The sequence below is a fragment of the Pan paniscus genome, chromosome 13 (genome assembly GCF_029289425.2).
Source record: "Pan paniscus chromosome 13, NHGRI_mPanPan1-v2.0_pri, whole genome shotgun sequence".
Classification (NCBI taxonomy): Eukaryota; Metazoa; Chordata; class Mammalia; order Primates; family Hominidae; genus Pan; species Pan paniscus.
Window position 1 is genome coordinate 134,328,703 of NC_073262.2, and position 17,566 is coordinate 134,346,268.

General features: G+C 57.7%; 1 protein-coding gene and 1 pseudogene across 5 annotated transcripts; both read left to right on the forward strand.

Annotated features, from left to right (window-relative positions):
- The first annotated feature begins 659 nt into the window (after window positions 1-659).
- On the forward strand, window positions 660-6,570 carry PTMA (prothymosin alpha). Of its 5 annotated transcripts, none has more exons than XM_055109213.2 (5): window positions 660-881; window positions 4,381-4,452; window positions 4,923-5,016; window positions 5,476-5,549; window positions 5,836-6,570. In XM_055109213.2, the coding sequence occupies exons 1-5, from the start codon at window positions 879-881 to the stop codon at window positions 5,881-5,883; spliced, it is 291 nt and encodes a 96-aa protein (XP_054965188.1). In that variant the 5' UTR covers window positions 660-878; the 3' UTR covers window positions 5,884-6,570. The 5 variants fall into 5 exon arrangements, with proteins under 5 accessions (XP_054965188.1, XP_008973598.1, XP_008973597.1 ...); XM_008975350.5 differs by lacking the exon at window positions 660-881 and adding an exon at window positions 1,207-1,810; XM_008975349.5 differs by lacking the exon at window positions 660-881 and adding an exon at window positions 1,538-1,810 and having other exon boundaries at window positions 4,920-5,016.
- LOC112439230 (U4 spliceosomal RNA) lies at window positions 4,558-4,641 on the forward strand (annotated as a pseudogene).
- Window positions 6,571-17,566: the final 10,996 nt, after the last annotated feature.

Here is a 17,566-nt window from a genome sequence, read left to right on the forward strand (position 1 = left end):
TCTTCTAGCCCCGAGCGCAAGCTCTGCGGGACTTGGCATCGTCCTCCCTCCACGATCCCACACTCCGGGTTTTCCCCATTCCCAGCTCGGCTGCACCCGAGAGACAGACGGAAGAAACTGCCAATGGAAGGACGCAAAGCGTCAACTTTGTGTTCGCCCGCCACTCTCGGCCAATGTGCGCTCGTGTTTCCGGAGTCCCGCCTTCCGTGTCGGGCGCCCCCTTTTGGCAGCACAGGGACGAACCCTACGTCTCGCCATCTTGTGTGTGGCACAGGTAAATTTCTGGACTATGTTTCCACCTATTCTGGTCCTTTTTCCCACACAACCGATTTCTTAGTTCGACAGCTAAGTGCGGTGGCGATAAGGCCAGCGTAGCCTGTTGTTCTCGGATCGCCCACGTGAGCTAGATCGCTACGTCACGCCACGCTTGCCGAGCCCGGCGCCATCTTGAGTGTGGCGTTTTGATGCTCCCCTTTCTCGGGGCTCCGCATGGTTCTCTAAATGGCCCCCCAAATTTCAGGTAGTCCCCAAAGATTAGCCCAACTGGCTCCAGAGACGATGATTTTCCCCGAGGAACTCTGTAATGTTCATGTGCCCATCGCAGTCCAGCAGTGGGGTGGGAGAAGGGTAGACTCGATGGCCCGGCAGGCCCCTGGAGGAGGCTGCCCTGAGGCTGTCGCGACGGCAGTGACCGCTCGGGACAGACCCTAACTAGAGCCCTAGAATGAGGGGACCGCTATGCCGTGCGGGGCCCGCGGGCTGTCCCACTCGAGGGCTGGAGCCGGCATCGCGCATCGAGTCCGCTTGATACATGAATCCGTGTGTGCTTGGGACGGTGCCCGCTTGTCGACTGACTTGGCCGACGGACGTCGGACCTGATGGTGGGCAATCGGGGTCGCCTGCCCACAGGACTAGGGGTGCCCTGCCCTGGGAGGGCGCGAGGGCATGGCAGAGGGACGGGGCGGCCCAGGTGCCCGGGTCTCGGCCTCGTGACCTCGTTGCTCGTCGTGGGGCTGCCGTCCACTTGCACTGGGACAATCCTTGGTCGAAGGCGCCCAGGCGCGGGGGGCGGGCACCTCCGCGGGCACTGCGCTGGGCACCGCCCGGGGCGAGCGCGGCCCAGCACCCCGCCTTCCCCTCCCCCGCGCTGGCAGCCGTCGTGCGCCCGCCGCCCCCTCTTCCCTCCCCCTCTTCCCTCCCCCTCCTTCCGAGCAGCCGCGGGGAGGGCGGGAGAGGGAGGGAAGGGGGCTGGGCGGGCAGCTTTGCCGCGCTTTGGCTTTCTGCGTCAGCAGCCCCAGCAAAACAGCTGCGGGAGCGCGCGTCCGGAACGCGCTCGCGCACCCCTCCCCCGCGCCCTCGGCCCCGCTGAGACCCGGCAAACTCGGGCCTTGAATGACAGTGCGATCGGCGACTGCGCAGCGCGGGACGCGCCGGGGCACTGCCGCTTTAAGCACGCTTGTCCATTGTTCGGAATCGAGCCAATGAGCGAGCGCCCGCTCCCTGCGCTCAGCCAATAGCGGCCGGGCATGGGAAGCCGAGCGCCGCCCACTAATCTATATTAAAGCTTCTGGCGCCGCGTGAGTCCCCCACTGGCTGCTCTGAAAAGCCATCTTTGCATTGTTCCTCGTCCGCCTCCTTGCTCGCCACAGCCGCCTCCGCCGCGCGCCTCCTCCGCCGCCGCGGACTCCGGCAGCTTTATCGCCAGAGTCCCTGAACTCTCGCTTTCTTTTTAATCCCCTGCATCGGATCACCGGCGTGCCCCACCATGTCAGACGCAGTCGTAGACACCAGCTCCGAAATCACCACCAAGGTGAGGCTGGACGCCGCCCGCCCCCTCGGGGTCCGCGCGCCGCCGCTCGGGCGGTGTTTGGCGCGCAGCAGCTGGACTGCCTCAAGCCCGCTATTGCTCCCTCTCGCGGGGAAACGGCCCGCCCCCGGCGCGGTGCCCTCAGGCAGCCCACTCTTTGTGTGGTGCGGGGGAGGGGGCGGGAACCGCCGCGGGCAGACGTGATGCCCGTCGGGGAGTGGGCCGGGCGCCCTCGGGGGCCGAGGGCTAGGCGCTGAGGCCGGCTCACGGCCCTCGAAACTCGTCTGTGATCGGTATGAGTGGCGGCGGGAGGAGAAGGGCCTGGCTGGGGGTCGTCGGCCCGCCGGGCGCACGGAAATAACTTTGAAACTCAAGCGCGTTGGGAATCGGAAGTGCTGGGGGGCGCGTGTTGGGGCGCGGGCCGGCCGCGGGAAGTGGCGGCGAGCGCCCGCCGGCCGCGCTGCTCTTTGTTCGGCGCCAGGCCGCCGGTTTTGCGCCCTGCAGCGGACCTGAGGTGGTTTATCTAGACTAAGTCCCGATAAGGCGGATGGGGCGACGGGCTGGCTGGCCGCGACGTCGGCCGTCCCGGCGGAGGTGTGACGGGCTTATCCGCTTTGGGCGCTCTGGGAGGCGGGGGTGGGCGCCCTTCGAGGTGAGTGCGCCGGGAGCGGCCGCCCAGCTTCAGTCATGCACCCGGTGCCGGGCTTGGCTGAGGAGGCGAGAGCCCACGCGCCGCAGGGAGGAAAGAGAAAGTGAAGCGCGGCGCTGGGGCGACGATGGGCGCCCCCCGCGGCTGCCCGGGAGCGCCGTGTGCGCCGCAGCTCGGGGCGACGCGGGCCAGCACGGCGGCCGCGACAGGCCAATGGTAGGGTCGAACTGGGGGGGCGCCCGGGCCCCGTGGCGGGTTCACTGCCCTCGGCTATGAGGTCCTGCGCGGCTGGTGCAGCTCCGCTCCTGTTGTCGGCGCCGCCTCGGTCCCACTGCCCGCCCTGGGTAGCGTCTCCGCCCTCGGCGGGAGCGGGGCGCTCTCAGACTGACTGGTTTTTTCTTAATGTTTCGGCCCTCGTCCGCGCCCGTCGTGCCCCTGCAGGGATTGGCGCGAGTCACCTTGGCGTCTCCTTAACCCTTGTGTCCCTGGCGTCATCTCTGACTCTCCCAGGGGCGACTTCTTGGCAGAGCGGAGCTCGGGGCCCGGATCTCCAAAGGGGCTCTCAGTGACCCCTTCTGGACTCAGTCCGGGAATGAGTTTGTGGGGTAAGAACACCGTCCCCAGTGCGGGGCCTGGCTGTTCGATTTTCTCCGAAGCACCAAAAGGTGACTTCCCGCGAGGGCGATGAGTAGTAGCCCGAGAGGCGCATCCCCGACAGTCTCGGACCTAAGCAGCCCGGTGGACTTTGGGGCGACCTCCCGCGGGACTTGGCCCCCCGAATGCAGACATTCGGGACTGCCGGGGTGGCGGCAGTGGGGCGTCGAGTCGAGAGCCCGGCCGACCGACGCGCGACCCGCGCGCCTGCCACTGCAAGCTCTGCCTGCCGGCCGGGAGTCTCCAAGGCAAGGGACGCACTCGGCGGCCCCGGGCCACGTGCTCCCTGCGCGCGGTGCGTGCCGAGGCCCGCGCGCAAAGCCCGCCGGGCGGGGGATGCGCGCCTGCGCGCCGCGACCTCCCTGCCCCCACTGCTCCCCGGGGCTTCGGCCGCCAGGGGGCGAGAGCGGGCGGAGCGGGGCGGGCCGGAGTGAGAGGGCCGACAGGTGACCCGGAGCCGCTCGCCGGACAGCGGCCGAGGCGTTCCCGCAGGCCCGGACGCCGGACCTCTGTTGGTATTGGCGGCCGTGTCGTGTGGGAAAAGTTACCGGGCGCCCGGAGCCGCGCTGCCTTTTGGATCCCGGGCGGAGTCCCACCCTCGAGGTGCTGTCGGGGATCCCTAGCCGCCGCGGGGAGGCCGGGACTTGGTGGCTCCGGCGGCAGGCCCCGGCCTGGGGCACCGCCAAGCAGCGGTTTGCGGCCTCTAGGAACAGCGGTCGGATTTGGGGGGTCGGTGTGCTTTGGCTTTTTTAGATACCTGTCCTGGCCGGGGCGGTGCGGCCTCGTGGGCCTTCCAGGCTGGCGCGCCTGTGGGGCTCTCCCCGAGCGCAGGCCCCTCTCTCTTTGCCTTATTTATCTTTGGAACATAATCTGCCGCCTTTCTAGACGGCTCGAGGGGCGGGCTCTTTGCACTTGGAAGCAGGCTGATGGGCGTGAGTGTCCGGGGCTCGTCCACCCGGCCGGACGGGCTGGGGCTGTGGCGCCACATGGCTCCTTTTTCCTAGGAAGCGCCAGGGGGCAGTGGGAACCGCCACCGGGGCCGCTGTAGCGGGCTTTAAAGGATGGGAAACCTGATCATGCCCCCCGCCGGGCCTTCCTTCCACCGGACCAGTGGGAGAGGGACCGCAGGGGCATCAGGCCCTTCTCAACATGCGACTCTTAATTTGGGACGGACCGAACAGCCGTACAGACCAGTAGTTCTCAGCGCCTTTGCTTACCCTGGGTTGCTCAGAAGACTTACTGGTTACTGGTTCCTTCTTCCCTTTTGAAGGACTTAAAGGAGAAGAAGGAAGTTGTGGAAGAGGCAGAAAATGGAAGAGACGCCCCTGCTAACGGGAATGCTGTGAGTGTCTGCTTTGCTCCTGAGCCCTGGCAGCTACCGCCCCACAAAATTTTTCCTGTTCTACTTTAAACATATCTATATATGTGTGTGTATGCGTATATATATAGCTTTGCACAGTGGCAGTATCGTAGCTAATGAGCTTTACCCGAGGCGCGATTATTGCTAGTTAAATATTTATAAAAACCTTTCGAGCAGCGCCTGAACAAGAATAGGTTCAGAGGAGACTCCGGTAGTCTGAGTTTGGGCTTGGCCCAGGGTGGGGAAAAGCCCTTGTCCTGGGGCAGTTAATGTGCAGGTTTCACGATGGAGCCTGGAGGGTGTTGACTGGAGAAGGGCCTCTGGGGTGGGCTTGGCTTGGCTGGGCTGTAGATGCAGCCGGCAGCCTCTGGTGGGAGGCCGGGCATCAGGAGCAACGCTCTGTCCAGCCTTTGGCCAGCTGGTAATGACATGGCCTGTTTTCTGTCGAGGAGAATGAGGAAAATGGGGAGCAGGAGGCTGACAATGAGGTAGATGAAGAAGAGGAAGAAGGTGGGGAGGAAGAGGAGGAGGAAGAAGAAGGTGATGGTGAGTAGCCTTGTCTATCTTCCCCTTTTCAGGTACTTTTTCCTGGCCTTGTCTGGTAGAAGGGGAAGGAAGGAATTGGGGCTCCTGGGAGTGGGACCATGGTACTTGCGGCCAGTGGACCACATGGCCCTGGGCACCCACCTGTGGAGTCAGGGAAGGTCTCCCTGACATGGAGTTGTGCCCATGCCCACTCACACTCAGTCGCACACCTGAAAGTTTCTTTCGTGCAGCTCTGAAAGCCACTGATCTATTGGGCTGGCCTTTTGGGGTGCAGCTGCTTGGGCCTCTCTCCTCTGGAGATTCCCACCTGTGTAGTGGGCGTGGGTGCCCTGATTGGGCCCAGTTGCAGGCAGCAGAGGCAGGGCAGGGACCTTGCAGTCCACTACATGTTCCTTGGGATTTCCCCAGGAGCCACAGTAGGAGGGAAGTGTGGTTTACCTGGCCTTTGATTCTCTCCAGGTGAGGAAGAGGATGGAGATGAAGATGAGGAAGCTGAGTCAGCTACGGGCAAGCGGGCAGCTGAAGATGATGAGGTGGGTTCTGGCTTGAGAAGAAGGGGGGTTTGGCATCTGGGTCTCCCCACCTGCCTTTAGCTGAGGTGCTCAAGCTGCGGAGGGACTGTTTCTGACTTTGTAGGTGGCCACTGTGTGGTCCTGAATCTTAAGAACAGGAAGGAACAGGGCTGGGCTCAACTTCCCAGAGGCCTTGGGCTGTGGAGCTGGGAGTCCCTGGTTCTTGCTCTGCCAGCAGGAGCTGTGGCAGTGGGCTGGATAGGGCTCCTGGGGTTGGAGGGGCCTTTGACAGTCTTTCTCTGCCTAGGATGATGATGTCGATACCAAGAAGCAGAAGACCGACGAGGATGACTAGACAGCAAAAAAGGAAAAGTTAAACTAAAAAAAAAGGCCGCCGTGACCTATTCACCCTCCACTTCCCGTCTCAGAATCTAAACGTGGTCACCTTCGAGTAGAGAGGCCCGCCCGCCCACCGTGGGCAGTGCCACCCGCAGATGACACGCGCTCTCCACCACCCAACCCAAACCATGAGAATTTGCAACAGGGGAGGAAAAAAGAACCAAAACTTCCAAGGCCCTGCTTTTTTTCTTAAAAGTACTTTAAAAAGGAAATTTGTTTGTATTTTTTATTTACATTTTATATTTTTGTACATATTGTTAGGGTCAGCCATTTTTAATGATCTCGGATGACCAAACCAGCCTTCGGAGCGTTCTCTGTCCTACTTCTGACTTTACTTGTGGTGTGACCATGTTCATTATAATCTCAAAGGAGAAAAAAAACCTTGTAAAAAAAGCAAAAATGACAACAGAAAAACAATCTTATTCCGAGCATTCCAGTAACTTTTTTGTGTATGTACTTAGCTGTACTATAAGTAGTTGGTTTGTATGAGATGGTTAAAAAGGCCAAAGATAAAAGGTTTCTTTTTTTTCCTTTTTTGTCTATGAAGTTGCTGTTTATTTTTTTTGGCCTGTTTGATGTATGTGTGAAACAATGTTGTCCAACAATAAACAGGAATTTTATTTTGCTGAGTTGTTCTAACAAAGCTGTCTCAAGCCTGGTTTTTCTGTTTCAGTTTCTTCAGACCTTCCAGGGCACAAGGATAGGAGGGGGAGGATCCTGGGGACAGTGGGTTGACATTTTGGGAGGCAGTTGGATGTGTCCTGTGATGGGCAGCAGAGTCTGGTGGGTGGGCAGGGACTGAGCTGCAGTTGGCTGGGGGGGCTGCTCACTGGGGCAGTCAGTGATTGCCCCAAGAAGCATTAACTGGGGAGGAGGACTTCATCACTGGGTGCCACATGGAGACCCTGGTGCCTTGTTGGGGGGTTTGCAGTCCTAGACACACGGGCCACACGGGACTGACATTATGTGGAGTGCAGGGTGCTGGTGGTGGTATAGGCCAAGAGGGAACTTGCCAAGCCTCCCAGGATGAGCGTCCAAGTGGTGGCTGCCTCTGCAGGCCTCACAGGTTTAGCTCCATGACGTGGCTCCCCCTGCTGGTGGCACGTGGTACCCCCCGGCCTCTTAGAATGCCGGGGTTTTGGTTTGGCACTGGTGCAGCCTGGCAGTCATCCAACCTTTGGTCTCCAGGTCCCTTAGGTTAGTTGGGCAGGCCCACCCTGCCCCTTGAACACAGTTGGAGAAGTTACTGTGCCGTTTGGATTTTCATACACGGGCTGTGAGCAGTGGGTCAGGATAGCCAACTGGAGGAAGTGCCACCAGCTCGTGCCCTCAGAGGTGGAGGTGAGGATTAGAGCTCACCAAGAACCTTCTGGGATCCTCCAATGAGAGCTGCAGGGGCAGGGGCCGGTATAGGCACTGCTAGTGGGCCTGTTGCCCAGGTAGGACCTGAGGAAGCCATCCAGTGGTTTCTGCAGGAAAACTCCCAGGAGCAGACTGAAGTGTCTGCAGAGGCCTGGCCTGGGTTAAGGGGAGATGCTGGGAAGGAGGGAAATGTGTGCACTGAGGAGAGCAAGAGAGACCAGTTCCCTCTACCTGCCCCTTGACACCGTGTCCACCCCATTCCATGCCCCCCCCCCCCCCGACCTTTGTGTTTCACACCAGGCGCCAGAGTTCTGGGGGGACCTTTCCCTTCTCTGGCTGGAGCTTAGTCACCCTCACGGGGCTGCTCAGGCCGCTTGTTCAGCATGTCCCCAGGCAGCTGCCACCAGGATCAGGGGCAGGTTGAGGCCTTGGTAGGAGGGACCCTCTGACCTGTATCTACCCCACACCCCCTGCACAGCCTGGGTATCTGCATCCTGGCTCATCCAGGGAAGAAAGGGAGGGTCTGGAGCCAAAACGCTGGCTCCTCTCTGTTCTGCCGCCCAAGGCGACTCAGTACTGCAGAGTTCCCAAGCTCGGCGCCCAGGAGGGTGTCTCTAAGGCAGGAATGCAGGCGAAGGCCGTGAAGGAAGGCCACACAGGGCAGGTAGCGCTTGGAGCTGAGAGCAGGTCTAACCCAGCTCCCTCAGGCTGCAGTCCTGCTCGGGACCACCACCGCAAGGCCCCTGAAAGGGGAGAAGCTGTGCCCTGGTCCGCACACAGACACGGCAGGCATGTTAGCATGAGGCAAGTAACTGAACCTTGTGGGCCTCAATCCCCTCCTCTGCAAAATGGGAACAATAGGATGAGGCATGAGCCAGGGCCCAGGGCTGCTTTGCTAGGGTCCCCCTGAGACACCCATATCAGCAGAGCTTACTGCCTCTGCTGTCTGAGCTGCCTCATCCCACCAAAGGTTTGGCCTGGAACAGCATTTGCTGGTTCTAGCAGAACACACTTACCCCTAGTCCTGAGCCTAGCACACAATTAACCACTGCCTGAGGATATACCTCAGGGCCCAGAGTCACCTTGATACCACTCCCAAAGTCCCCGAATGACCTCCCACTGGAGCCCAGGTTAAAAGATTAGCAAGGAATGGGCGCCCCCTGGTGGACACAGAGGAACTGTAAAGCGTGCCGCTGAATTCTGTCCAGGAAAGACCCTTCAGTGGGCCCTGGTCCCAAGGTAGGCAACGCCAGTCACCCTCCACCTGACCCCCGCAACAAGACCTTTCTCCCTCTCTGTTGCTGGAACCCCAGTCAGATGTGACAGTCAGTGGTCATTTCCCAGACCTTCCTTCTGGGCAACTGATGCCCTCTCCCAAGGACTGAGTCCTTTACGTGGAACCAAAGCTGGAAGCAGGGGTCCACTCTTCCACGGTCTTGGGCTTCCCTGTGGCCACACACACCCTCACTGGACTCCACGCACCCTCACTGGACTCCACGCACCCTCACTGGACTCCACGCACCCTCACTCACCGGACTCCACGCACCCTCACTGGACTCCACGCACCCTCACTGGACTCCACGCACCCTCACTGGACTCCATGCACCCTCACTCACTGGACTCCATACTGCCTCAGCAGACTCCACACTCTCTCACTGGACTCCCTGCTCCCTCATTCACTGGACTCCACGCACCCTCACTGGACTCCACGCACCCTCACTGGACTCCATGCACCCTCACTCACCGGACTCCACGCACCCTCACTCACCGGACTCCACGCACCCTCACTGGACTCCATGCACCCTCACTCACCGGACTCCACGCACCCTCACTCACCGGACTCCACACACCCTCACTGGACTCCACGCACCCTCACTGGACTCCACGCACCCTCACTGGACTCCACGCACCCTCACTGGACTCCACGCATCCTCACTGGACTCCACGCACCCTCACTGGACTCCACGCACCCTCACTGGACTCCACGCACCCTCACTGGACTCCACGCACCCTCACTGGACTCCACGCACCCTCACTGGACTCCACGCACCCTCACTGGACTCCACGCACCCTCACTCACCGGACTCCACGCACCCTCACTGGACTCCACGCACCCTCACTGGACTCCACGCACCCTCACTGGACTCCATGCACCCTCACTCACCGGACTCCACGCACCCTCACTGGACTCCATGCACCCTCACTCACTGGACTCCATACTGCCTCAGCAGACTCCACACTCTCTCACTGGACTCCCTGCTCCCTCATTCACTGGACTCCACGCACCCTCACTCACTGGACTCCACGCACCCTCACTGGACTCCACGCACCCTCACTGGACTCCACGCACCCTCACTCACTGGACTCCACACATCTTCACTGGACTCCACACATCCTCAGTGGACTCCACACATTCTCACTGGACTCCACACATTCTCACTGGACTCCACGCACCCTCACTGGACTCCACGCACCCTCACTGGACTCCATGCACCCTCACTCACCGGACTCCACGCACCCTCACTCACCGGACTCCACGCACCCTCACTCACCGGACTCCACGCACCCTCACTGGACTCCACGCACCCTCACTGGACTCCACGCACCCTCACTGGACTCCATGCACCCTCACTCACCGGACTCCACGCACCCTCACTCACCGGACTCCACGCACCCTCACTCACCGGACTCCACGCACCCTCACTGGACTCCACGCACCCTCACTGGACTCCACGCACCCTCACTGGACTCCATGCACCCTCACTCACCGGACTCCACGCACCCTCACTGGACTCCATGCACCCTCACTCACTGGACTCCATACTGCCTCAGCAGACTCCACACTCTCTCACTGGACTCCCTGCTCCCTCATTCACTGGACTCCACGCACCCTCACTCACTGGACTCCACGCACCCTCACTGGACTCCACGCACCCTCACTGGACTCCACGCACCCTCACTCACTGGACTCCACACATCTTCACTGGACTCCACACATCCTCAGTGGACTCCACACATTCTCACTGGACTCCACACATTCTCACTGGACTCCACGCACCCTCACTGGACTCCACGCACCCTCACTGGACTCCATGCACCCTCACTCACCGGACTCCACGCACCCTCACTCACCGGACTCCACGCACCCTCACTCACCGGACTCCACGCACCCTCACTGGACTCCACGCACCCTCACTGGACTCCATGCACCCTCACTCACCGGACTCCACGCACCCTCACTCACCGGACTCCACGCACCCTCACTGGACTCCACGCACCCTCACTGGACTCCACGCACCCTCACTGGACTCCACGCACCCTCACTCACCGGACTCCACGCACCCTCACTGGACTCCACGCACCCTCACTGGACTCCATGCACCCTCACTCACCAGACTCCACGCACCCTCACTCACCGGACTCCACGCACCCTCACTGGACTCCACGCACCCTCACTGGACTCCATGCACCCTCACTCACTGGACTCCATACTGCCTCAGCAGACTCCACACTCTCTCACTGGACTCCCTGCTCCCTCATTCACTGGACTCCACGCACCCTCACTCACTGGACTCCACGCACCCTCACTGGACTCCACGCACCCTCACTGGACTCCACGCACCCTCACTCACTGGACTCCACACATCTTCACTGGACTCCACACATCCTCAGTGGACTCCACACATTCTCACTGGACTCCACACATTCTCACTGGACTCCACGCACCCTCACTGGACTCCACGCACCCTCACTGGACTCCATGCACCCTCACTCACCGGACTCCACGCACCCTCACTCACCGGACTCCACGCACCCTCACTCACCGGACTCCACGCACCCTCACTGGACTCCACGCACCCTCACTGGACTCCACGCACCCTCACTGGACTCCACGCACCCTCACTCACCGGACTCCACGCACCCTCACTCACCGGACTCCACGCACCCTCACTGGACTCCACGCACCCTCACTGGACTCCACGCACCCTCACTGGACTCCACGCACCCTCACTGGACTCCACGCACCCTCACTGGACTCCACGCACCCTCACTGGACTCCACGCACCCTCACTGGACTCCACGCACCCTCACTGGACTCCACGCACCCTCACTGGACTCCACGCATCCTCACTGGACTCCACGCACCCTCACTGGACTCCACGCACCCTCACTCACCGGACTCCACGCACCCTCACTCACCGGACTCCACGCACCCTCACTGGACTCCACGCACCCTCACTGGACTCCACGCACCCTCACTGGACTCCATGCACCCTCACTCACCGGACTCCACGCACCCTCACTCACCGGACTCCACGCACCCTCACTGGACTCCACGCACCCTCACTGGACTCCATGCACCCTCACTCACCGGACTCCACACACCCTCACTGGACTCCACGCACCCTCACTGGACTCCATGCACCCTCACTCACTGGACTCCATACTGCCTCAGCAGACTCCACACTCTCTCACTGGACTCCCTGCTCCCTCATTCACTGGACTCCACGCACCCTCACTCACTGGACTCCACGCACCCTCACTGGACTCCACGCACCCTCACTGGACTCCACGCACCCTCACTCACTGGACTCCACACATCTTCACTGGACTCCACACATCCTCAGTGGACTCCACACATTCTCACTGGACTCCACACATCCTCAGTGGACTCCACACATTCTCACTGGACTCTACAGACCCTCACTGGACTCCACGCTCCCTCACTGGACTCCACACTCCTTCACTGGACCCCATGCTCCCTCACTGGACTCCACACACCCTCACTGGACTCCACACACCCTCACTGGACTCCACACACCCTCACTGGGACTGCTGCCCTGAGTACAAACTAGGAGAGTTTGAATGGGGGGTGTTCACTAGAATGACTAGAATGACTCAGTCACTAGAATGGGGGGCGGGGAGTCAGGGGCTCCCAGCTCTACTTCCTGGCTTTATCTTGGCTGTTGGCTACACAGCCCCAGGAATCAGTACTGCTTCTCCTCTACTGCTATCACAAGCCCTGGGGTCAGGATCCTCAGCCTCTGGCCCTTCATAACTCCTCCCAGATCTCAGTTCCTCCAGGGCCCTACTGCCTACCCTGCCTCTACCAAGCCTGCGGGTTGGATGCCTGTGTCCTAGATACAGGCCAGCCCTGCCTGCCTCAGGGCGCTGGCTGCTGCGTGGTCCCCTCCTGGTGGGAGCTGCTTCATGAGGGTAGAATCCCTGGGCCCCGTGTTATTTGGGGCCTGCTTCAGTCTGGCTGGGCCTCACAGGCCTGGCCCCCCGCTATGCCCAACCTGTCTGCTCAGCAGCCCATCTCCTTGATGCAAGTGTGCTCAGTTTTGCTGTGTCGCTGCTTGTCCTCCCTGTACCCCAGGCCCATGGAGGCATGGGCAGAGCCAGCCAGGGAATGGGGCAGAGCTGTGCTCTGAGCTGTTCCTCTCGGGATACCTCAGCCTACGCTCATGGGTCTGGCCTGAGCTCAGAGAGGTGGAGGAAGCACAGATTAGGAAACATGGCTGAAACATTTTAAGGCCGTCCGGCACACTGACCCTATTTATATACTGGGTGAATGACACATGCATTGTTTGCAGAGAAGGCCTAGCAGCCAGTGACTGATGTGGATTCCATGAAGTCCTGAGCATAGCCAAGGATCAATGGTATGCCTCCATGGGCTCTCTGTCAAGGCTGTCACCCACAGCAACAAGAAGTACCAGGTGGTCACTTGAAGCAACCTCATTTTACATGCACCCATGTGGGGACCCCACTGTGAGACTCTGGGCAGGGAGCAGATCCCTTACTGAAAGGAGCTGCTGGTGGATTCCATAAGGTCCCAGGGGACATCTATTGTTTTTTTTGCCACCAGCAGCCATTCCTTCACCCTTTTCTTGGCAGTAATGCCCTGAAGCAATGTCCAGCTTTTTTTTCTTTTAGACGGAGTCTAGCTCTGTCGCCCAGGCTGGAGGGCAGTGGCGTGATCTCGGCTCACTGCAACCTCCGCCTCCGGGGTTCAAGCCATTCATCTGCTTCAGCCTCCCGAGTAGCTGGGATTACAGGCGTGAGCCACCAGGCCATAGCTTTCCTTCTGAACTTCCCCCCTCCCACATTCAGACAAGCCTCAGGGCAGAACATGTGACTTGGTCCTGGCCAATCAGTGGCCTGAGGTGCCCTGGCTGCATTGGTTGGTTCACAGTTGGCACATGACCTAAGTCATCCAATCAGAAGGAGTTCTGGGAATTTTTTTTTTTTTTTTTTTTTTTTTTTTTTGCGGGGGTTGCCGGAGAGGGAAGAAACATTTGGTTTTGTCCCTCAGGGATTTGAACTTAAGAGGCTGAGAAGATGAGGCTGCAGACTACTCAGTGAGAAGCAGAACTGAGCCAAGAGACAGAGGAACCTCAATTCTGATGACATTGCTTGAGTGCTTCAGTCCAGCCATGCGGAGTATTCAGTTACACAAGCCAGTAAATTTCCTCCCGGTTTAGGCTAGTTCAGGATGGGTTTTCTGTCATCCGTAACTGAAAGACTCCCAACTAATAAACAGGGAGAATGCAGGGCTTCAGGCTCCAGTCTCCAGGGCCAACTAGGCCTCCATGAACAAAGACAGCTTGCTGGTGGGGGACAGAGGTGTGGGGATGCCTTTTCTGGTGTGGTTTCCAGATTGGGAGGAATACAGAGAGGTGAGTCAGCCTCAGAAGAGGCTGTGATCTCATGGTCAGTCTCTCAGCAGGATCTGAGTCCTGCCTGAACCATTCCAGCCAGGTGGGGGGATGGCTCGAGTCATCTGAGCTGCCCACCTGGCGTCCTCTGTGTGAAGCCTCTAATCCCCTCTTCTCCAGCCCACAGTGATCTCTGGCCCGCTGACCTCCCAGTGCTCCCATCGGGCCTCACAGCCAGACACACTCATTGAAGTGACTCGATGGCCCTGGGAGGCTTCTGGATAAGGTGTGAGATCCCGTCTTCATGCAGCCTGGAACCTCCCAGTTGTCTCTCTGCCCCAAGGTGTACCTGAGAAAGGGGAGGTGACTCCATCCCATCTGGAGAAACGCTAGGTTAAGCAATGCTAAAAGGGTTTTCTGGCAGGACATGGTGGCTCGTGCCTGTAATCCCAGCACTTTGGGAGGCTGAGGTGGGAGGATCACTTGAGATATAGAGTTTGAGACCAGCCCCAGCCTGGAAAACACAGTGAAACCCTGTCTCTACAAAAAATTAAAAATTAGTCAGGAGTGGTGGTGCACGCACCTATAGTCCCAGCTACATGGAAGGCTGAGGTGGGAGGATAGCTTGAGCTTGGCAGGTCGAAGCTGCAGTGAACCACTGCACCACTGCATTCTGGCCTGGGTGATAAAGCAAAACTCTGTCTTAAAACAAAACAAAACAAAAAAACAAAAGAGAAAGGTTCTCTTTCTGTAGAACTCACTGGGCACTGGGCAGTGCCAAGGGAATTCTAATATACAAAGGGTACTGAGTTTCCGAGAGGAAAGTTTAGCATGCAGTTCGCTCTCAATTTATTTGACCTGGATTTTTTCACAGAGCGCTATTAACATATTGAAGGACATTAGTGTCCAATAAAAGCTGATCTTGCACAAGGACCCTCACCAGGGCTCGGGAAATGTTTGCTGAACTAAGCAGATGATGGAGAAGGATTCCTTTGAGAATTTGTTCCACAGTCTGGCTCTTGGAACCCCACATGGGCCTCATCCTCCTATGGCTGCAGGCAGCCTGGGCCCTGTGCTGACAGCGCTCCGTGTCAGCGTCAGCCCAGCACGGGAGACAGGCATGCCCTTGGCTGAGGAGGTAACTGGCATTTCTAGGTAGGGGGACAGTAAAACGTGGAAACTGGCATAAATCTTTCTGGAAAACATTTTGATCCTGTATATCAAGATCCAAAAAATATGTGCACATACTTTTGACCTAGAAGGGCCACTGCCAGGAAATCTGCTGAGGAAAGGCCGGGCAAGGTGGCTCACGCCTGTAATCCCAGCACTTTGGGAGGCTGAAGCGGGCAGATCACTTGAGGTCAGGAGTTCAAGACCAGCCGGGCCAACATGGTGAAACCCCATCTCTACTAAAAATACAAACATTAGCTGGGCATGGTGCGCGCCTGTAATCTCAGCTACTCTGGAGGCTGAGGCAGGAGAATCGCTTGAATCTGGGAGGCGGAGGTTGCAGTGAACCGAGATTGGGCCACTGCACTTCAGCCTGGGAGACAGAGTAGACTCCGTCTCAAAAAAAAAAAAAAAAAAAAAAAGAACTGCTGAGGGAGGCACTAGACCTGAAGGTGTCCATAACAGCATTATTATTATTATTATTATTATTATTATTATTATTATTATTTTATTGAGATAGGGTCTGGCTCTGTTGCCAGGCTGGAGTGCAGTGGCATGATCTGGGCCCACTGTAGCCTTGACCTCTTGGGCTCAGCCATCCTCCCCCCTCAGCCTCCAGAGTAGCTGGGATTACAGGTGTGAGCCACTGTGCCTGGCCTGACATTATTGATTGATAAGAGTAAAAAATTAGAGACAAGCCAAATGCTTGATCATCAGGAAGCAGGCAAGTCATTTACAGTATAACCACTTGGTAGATATCACAATGTTTACAAGAAATTTTCAAAATTGTTTTTAAATTTATAAAAGCATTCCAGGCCCACTGCATGACCTTCACGCTAGACAAAAATACTATGTGAGGAATACAGTGAGACCCCCCCTCAACTCCTTGTCTGGTCCAGTAGCCCTCTGTTAACTGTTAATGTGAAGCATGTGCCCTTCCCTCCAGAACTACAAGTAGTTTTGAATAATGTAGAGAAGAGCCTGTTTTAAAATGTCAAGAGAAAAAAAGTTGATACAGAATTGTGTCTACGGTATAATCTAATGATCAAGAAAAAAAAAAGTCACGAATGAAGTTCACCAAAATGTCACTTCTTGGTGGTGGAATTATTTTTTCTTTAAGGTTGTTTTGTAAATTTTCCACACATAGATTTCAGCAGGGAAATAAATTAACAATCAATAAAAAGAAAGAAAGAAAACAAAGAAAAAAAGGCAAAACAGAAATCTCTACATCCGTTAGGTCTCTTTCAGTTGCAAGTGACAGAAACCTAACACAAACTGGTTTATAAAAAAAGGAAGTTTGTTGTCACTAGGATGTCCTGAGATAGCATGGCTTCAGGTACAGCAGGATTCAGGTCCTTAAACCATGTCATCAGGAACCCGTCTCCCTCCCGCCCTCCGTCAGCTCTGTTTTCTTTGGCATTGGTTTTGTTTTCTGGCCGTTTCACAGCTATAATACTATTGAATATGGTGATTACTGTTTGCGGCTTCTTCACCTAGCTTGGTGGTGGGAGTGGGAGGGCTGAAAAGGTAGTATGTTAACAGGACTGTTGGTTTTCTAATGAAACTCTTGAGAAAGCAGTGTGACAGACATCATGAGCCCTGTGGGAAGCCAGCAGCCCCTCATTCCCCATTCCTAGTTCAGTTGGAATTGGGCTGTGCTCTGCAGGTCCTCCTCATGGGGCCTGCTGGGACCCACCATCTCTGAGGGGGAACCAGTCTTTTCCCCCATGGTTCCAGCCTAAGTCCTGCAGAAGGCTGTCACTGGTGAGATCTGGTCATGTGGCCCCACCCCCAAGTCAGACCCACAGAGGCACTTGGACAGAGGGTGAGAATGGGGTAGGAGATCTTCCATTATGAAAAGTCAGTGTTATGAATAGGAGGGAGGCTGGGCAGGAGAAAGCAACTGATGTCTGCCACATCCAGTCAGTGGGTACTTGAGGAATTTCAATACAATTCAAAATGGAATCAGGGTGACCTGGGCCTGCTCTTGGGCAGGTGGACCTGGAGTATGGCTGCACCCAGTGGTAGTGGAACCACATGTCAATATTGCCCTTGTTACTGCCCCTGAGTACTTCTTTCACTTCCCCTCATAGCTCTTCCACCACTAGGGCTAGGCAGGGAGCTTGAGTCTCATTCTCTGAGGGAAGGACGCAGCCTGGGCCAAGAAGACACTGCTCAGCTTGAGTTTCAAAGTGACTCTCTCATAGCGAGATGAGAAATCAAGCTCTCAAGAGTAGAAAAGGGCTAATGTGTTTTTATGTATCATGGACCAAAGTTCAGAGACATGACCACAGTGGGAGAGAACAGTGAGAAAGGGCCCTGCTGACTACACAGGGAGGGGTCAAGCCCTTCAGGGCTGACTGGAGTGGGGCTTGGATCAGGAGAGAGAGAGAGAATTTAGACATAAGTGACCTCATGGGCTGGCAGCTAGTGCCACACAATGCCCCA

Coding starts and splice junctions, on each gene's coding strand:
- PTMA (XM_063595298.1), top strand. CDS start 2,355: ATGGGGCGACGGGCTGGCTGGCCGCGACGTCGGCCGTCCCGGCGGAGG. Junction 4,453..4,922: donor CCCCTGCTAACGGGAATGCT/GTGAGTGTCTGC, acceptor TCTGTCGAGGAG/AATGAGGAAAATGGGGAGCA. Junction 5,017..5,475: donor GGAGGAAGAAGAAGGTGATG/GTGAGTAGCCTT, acceptor GATTCTCTCCAG/GTGAGGAAGAGGATGGAGAT.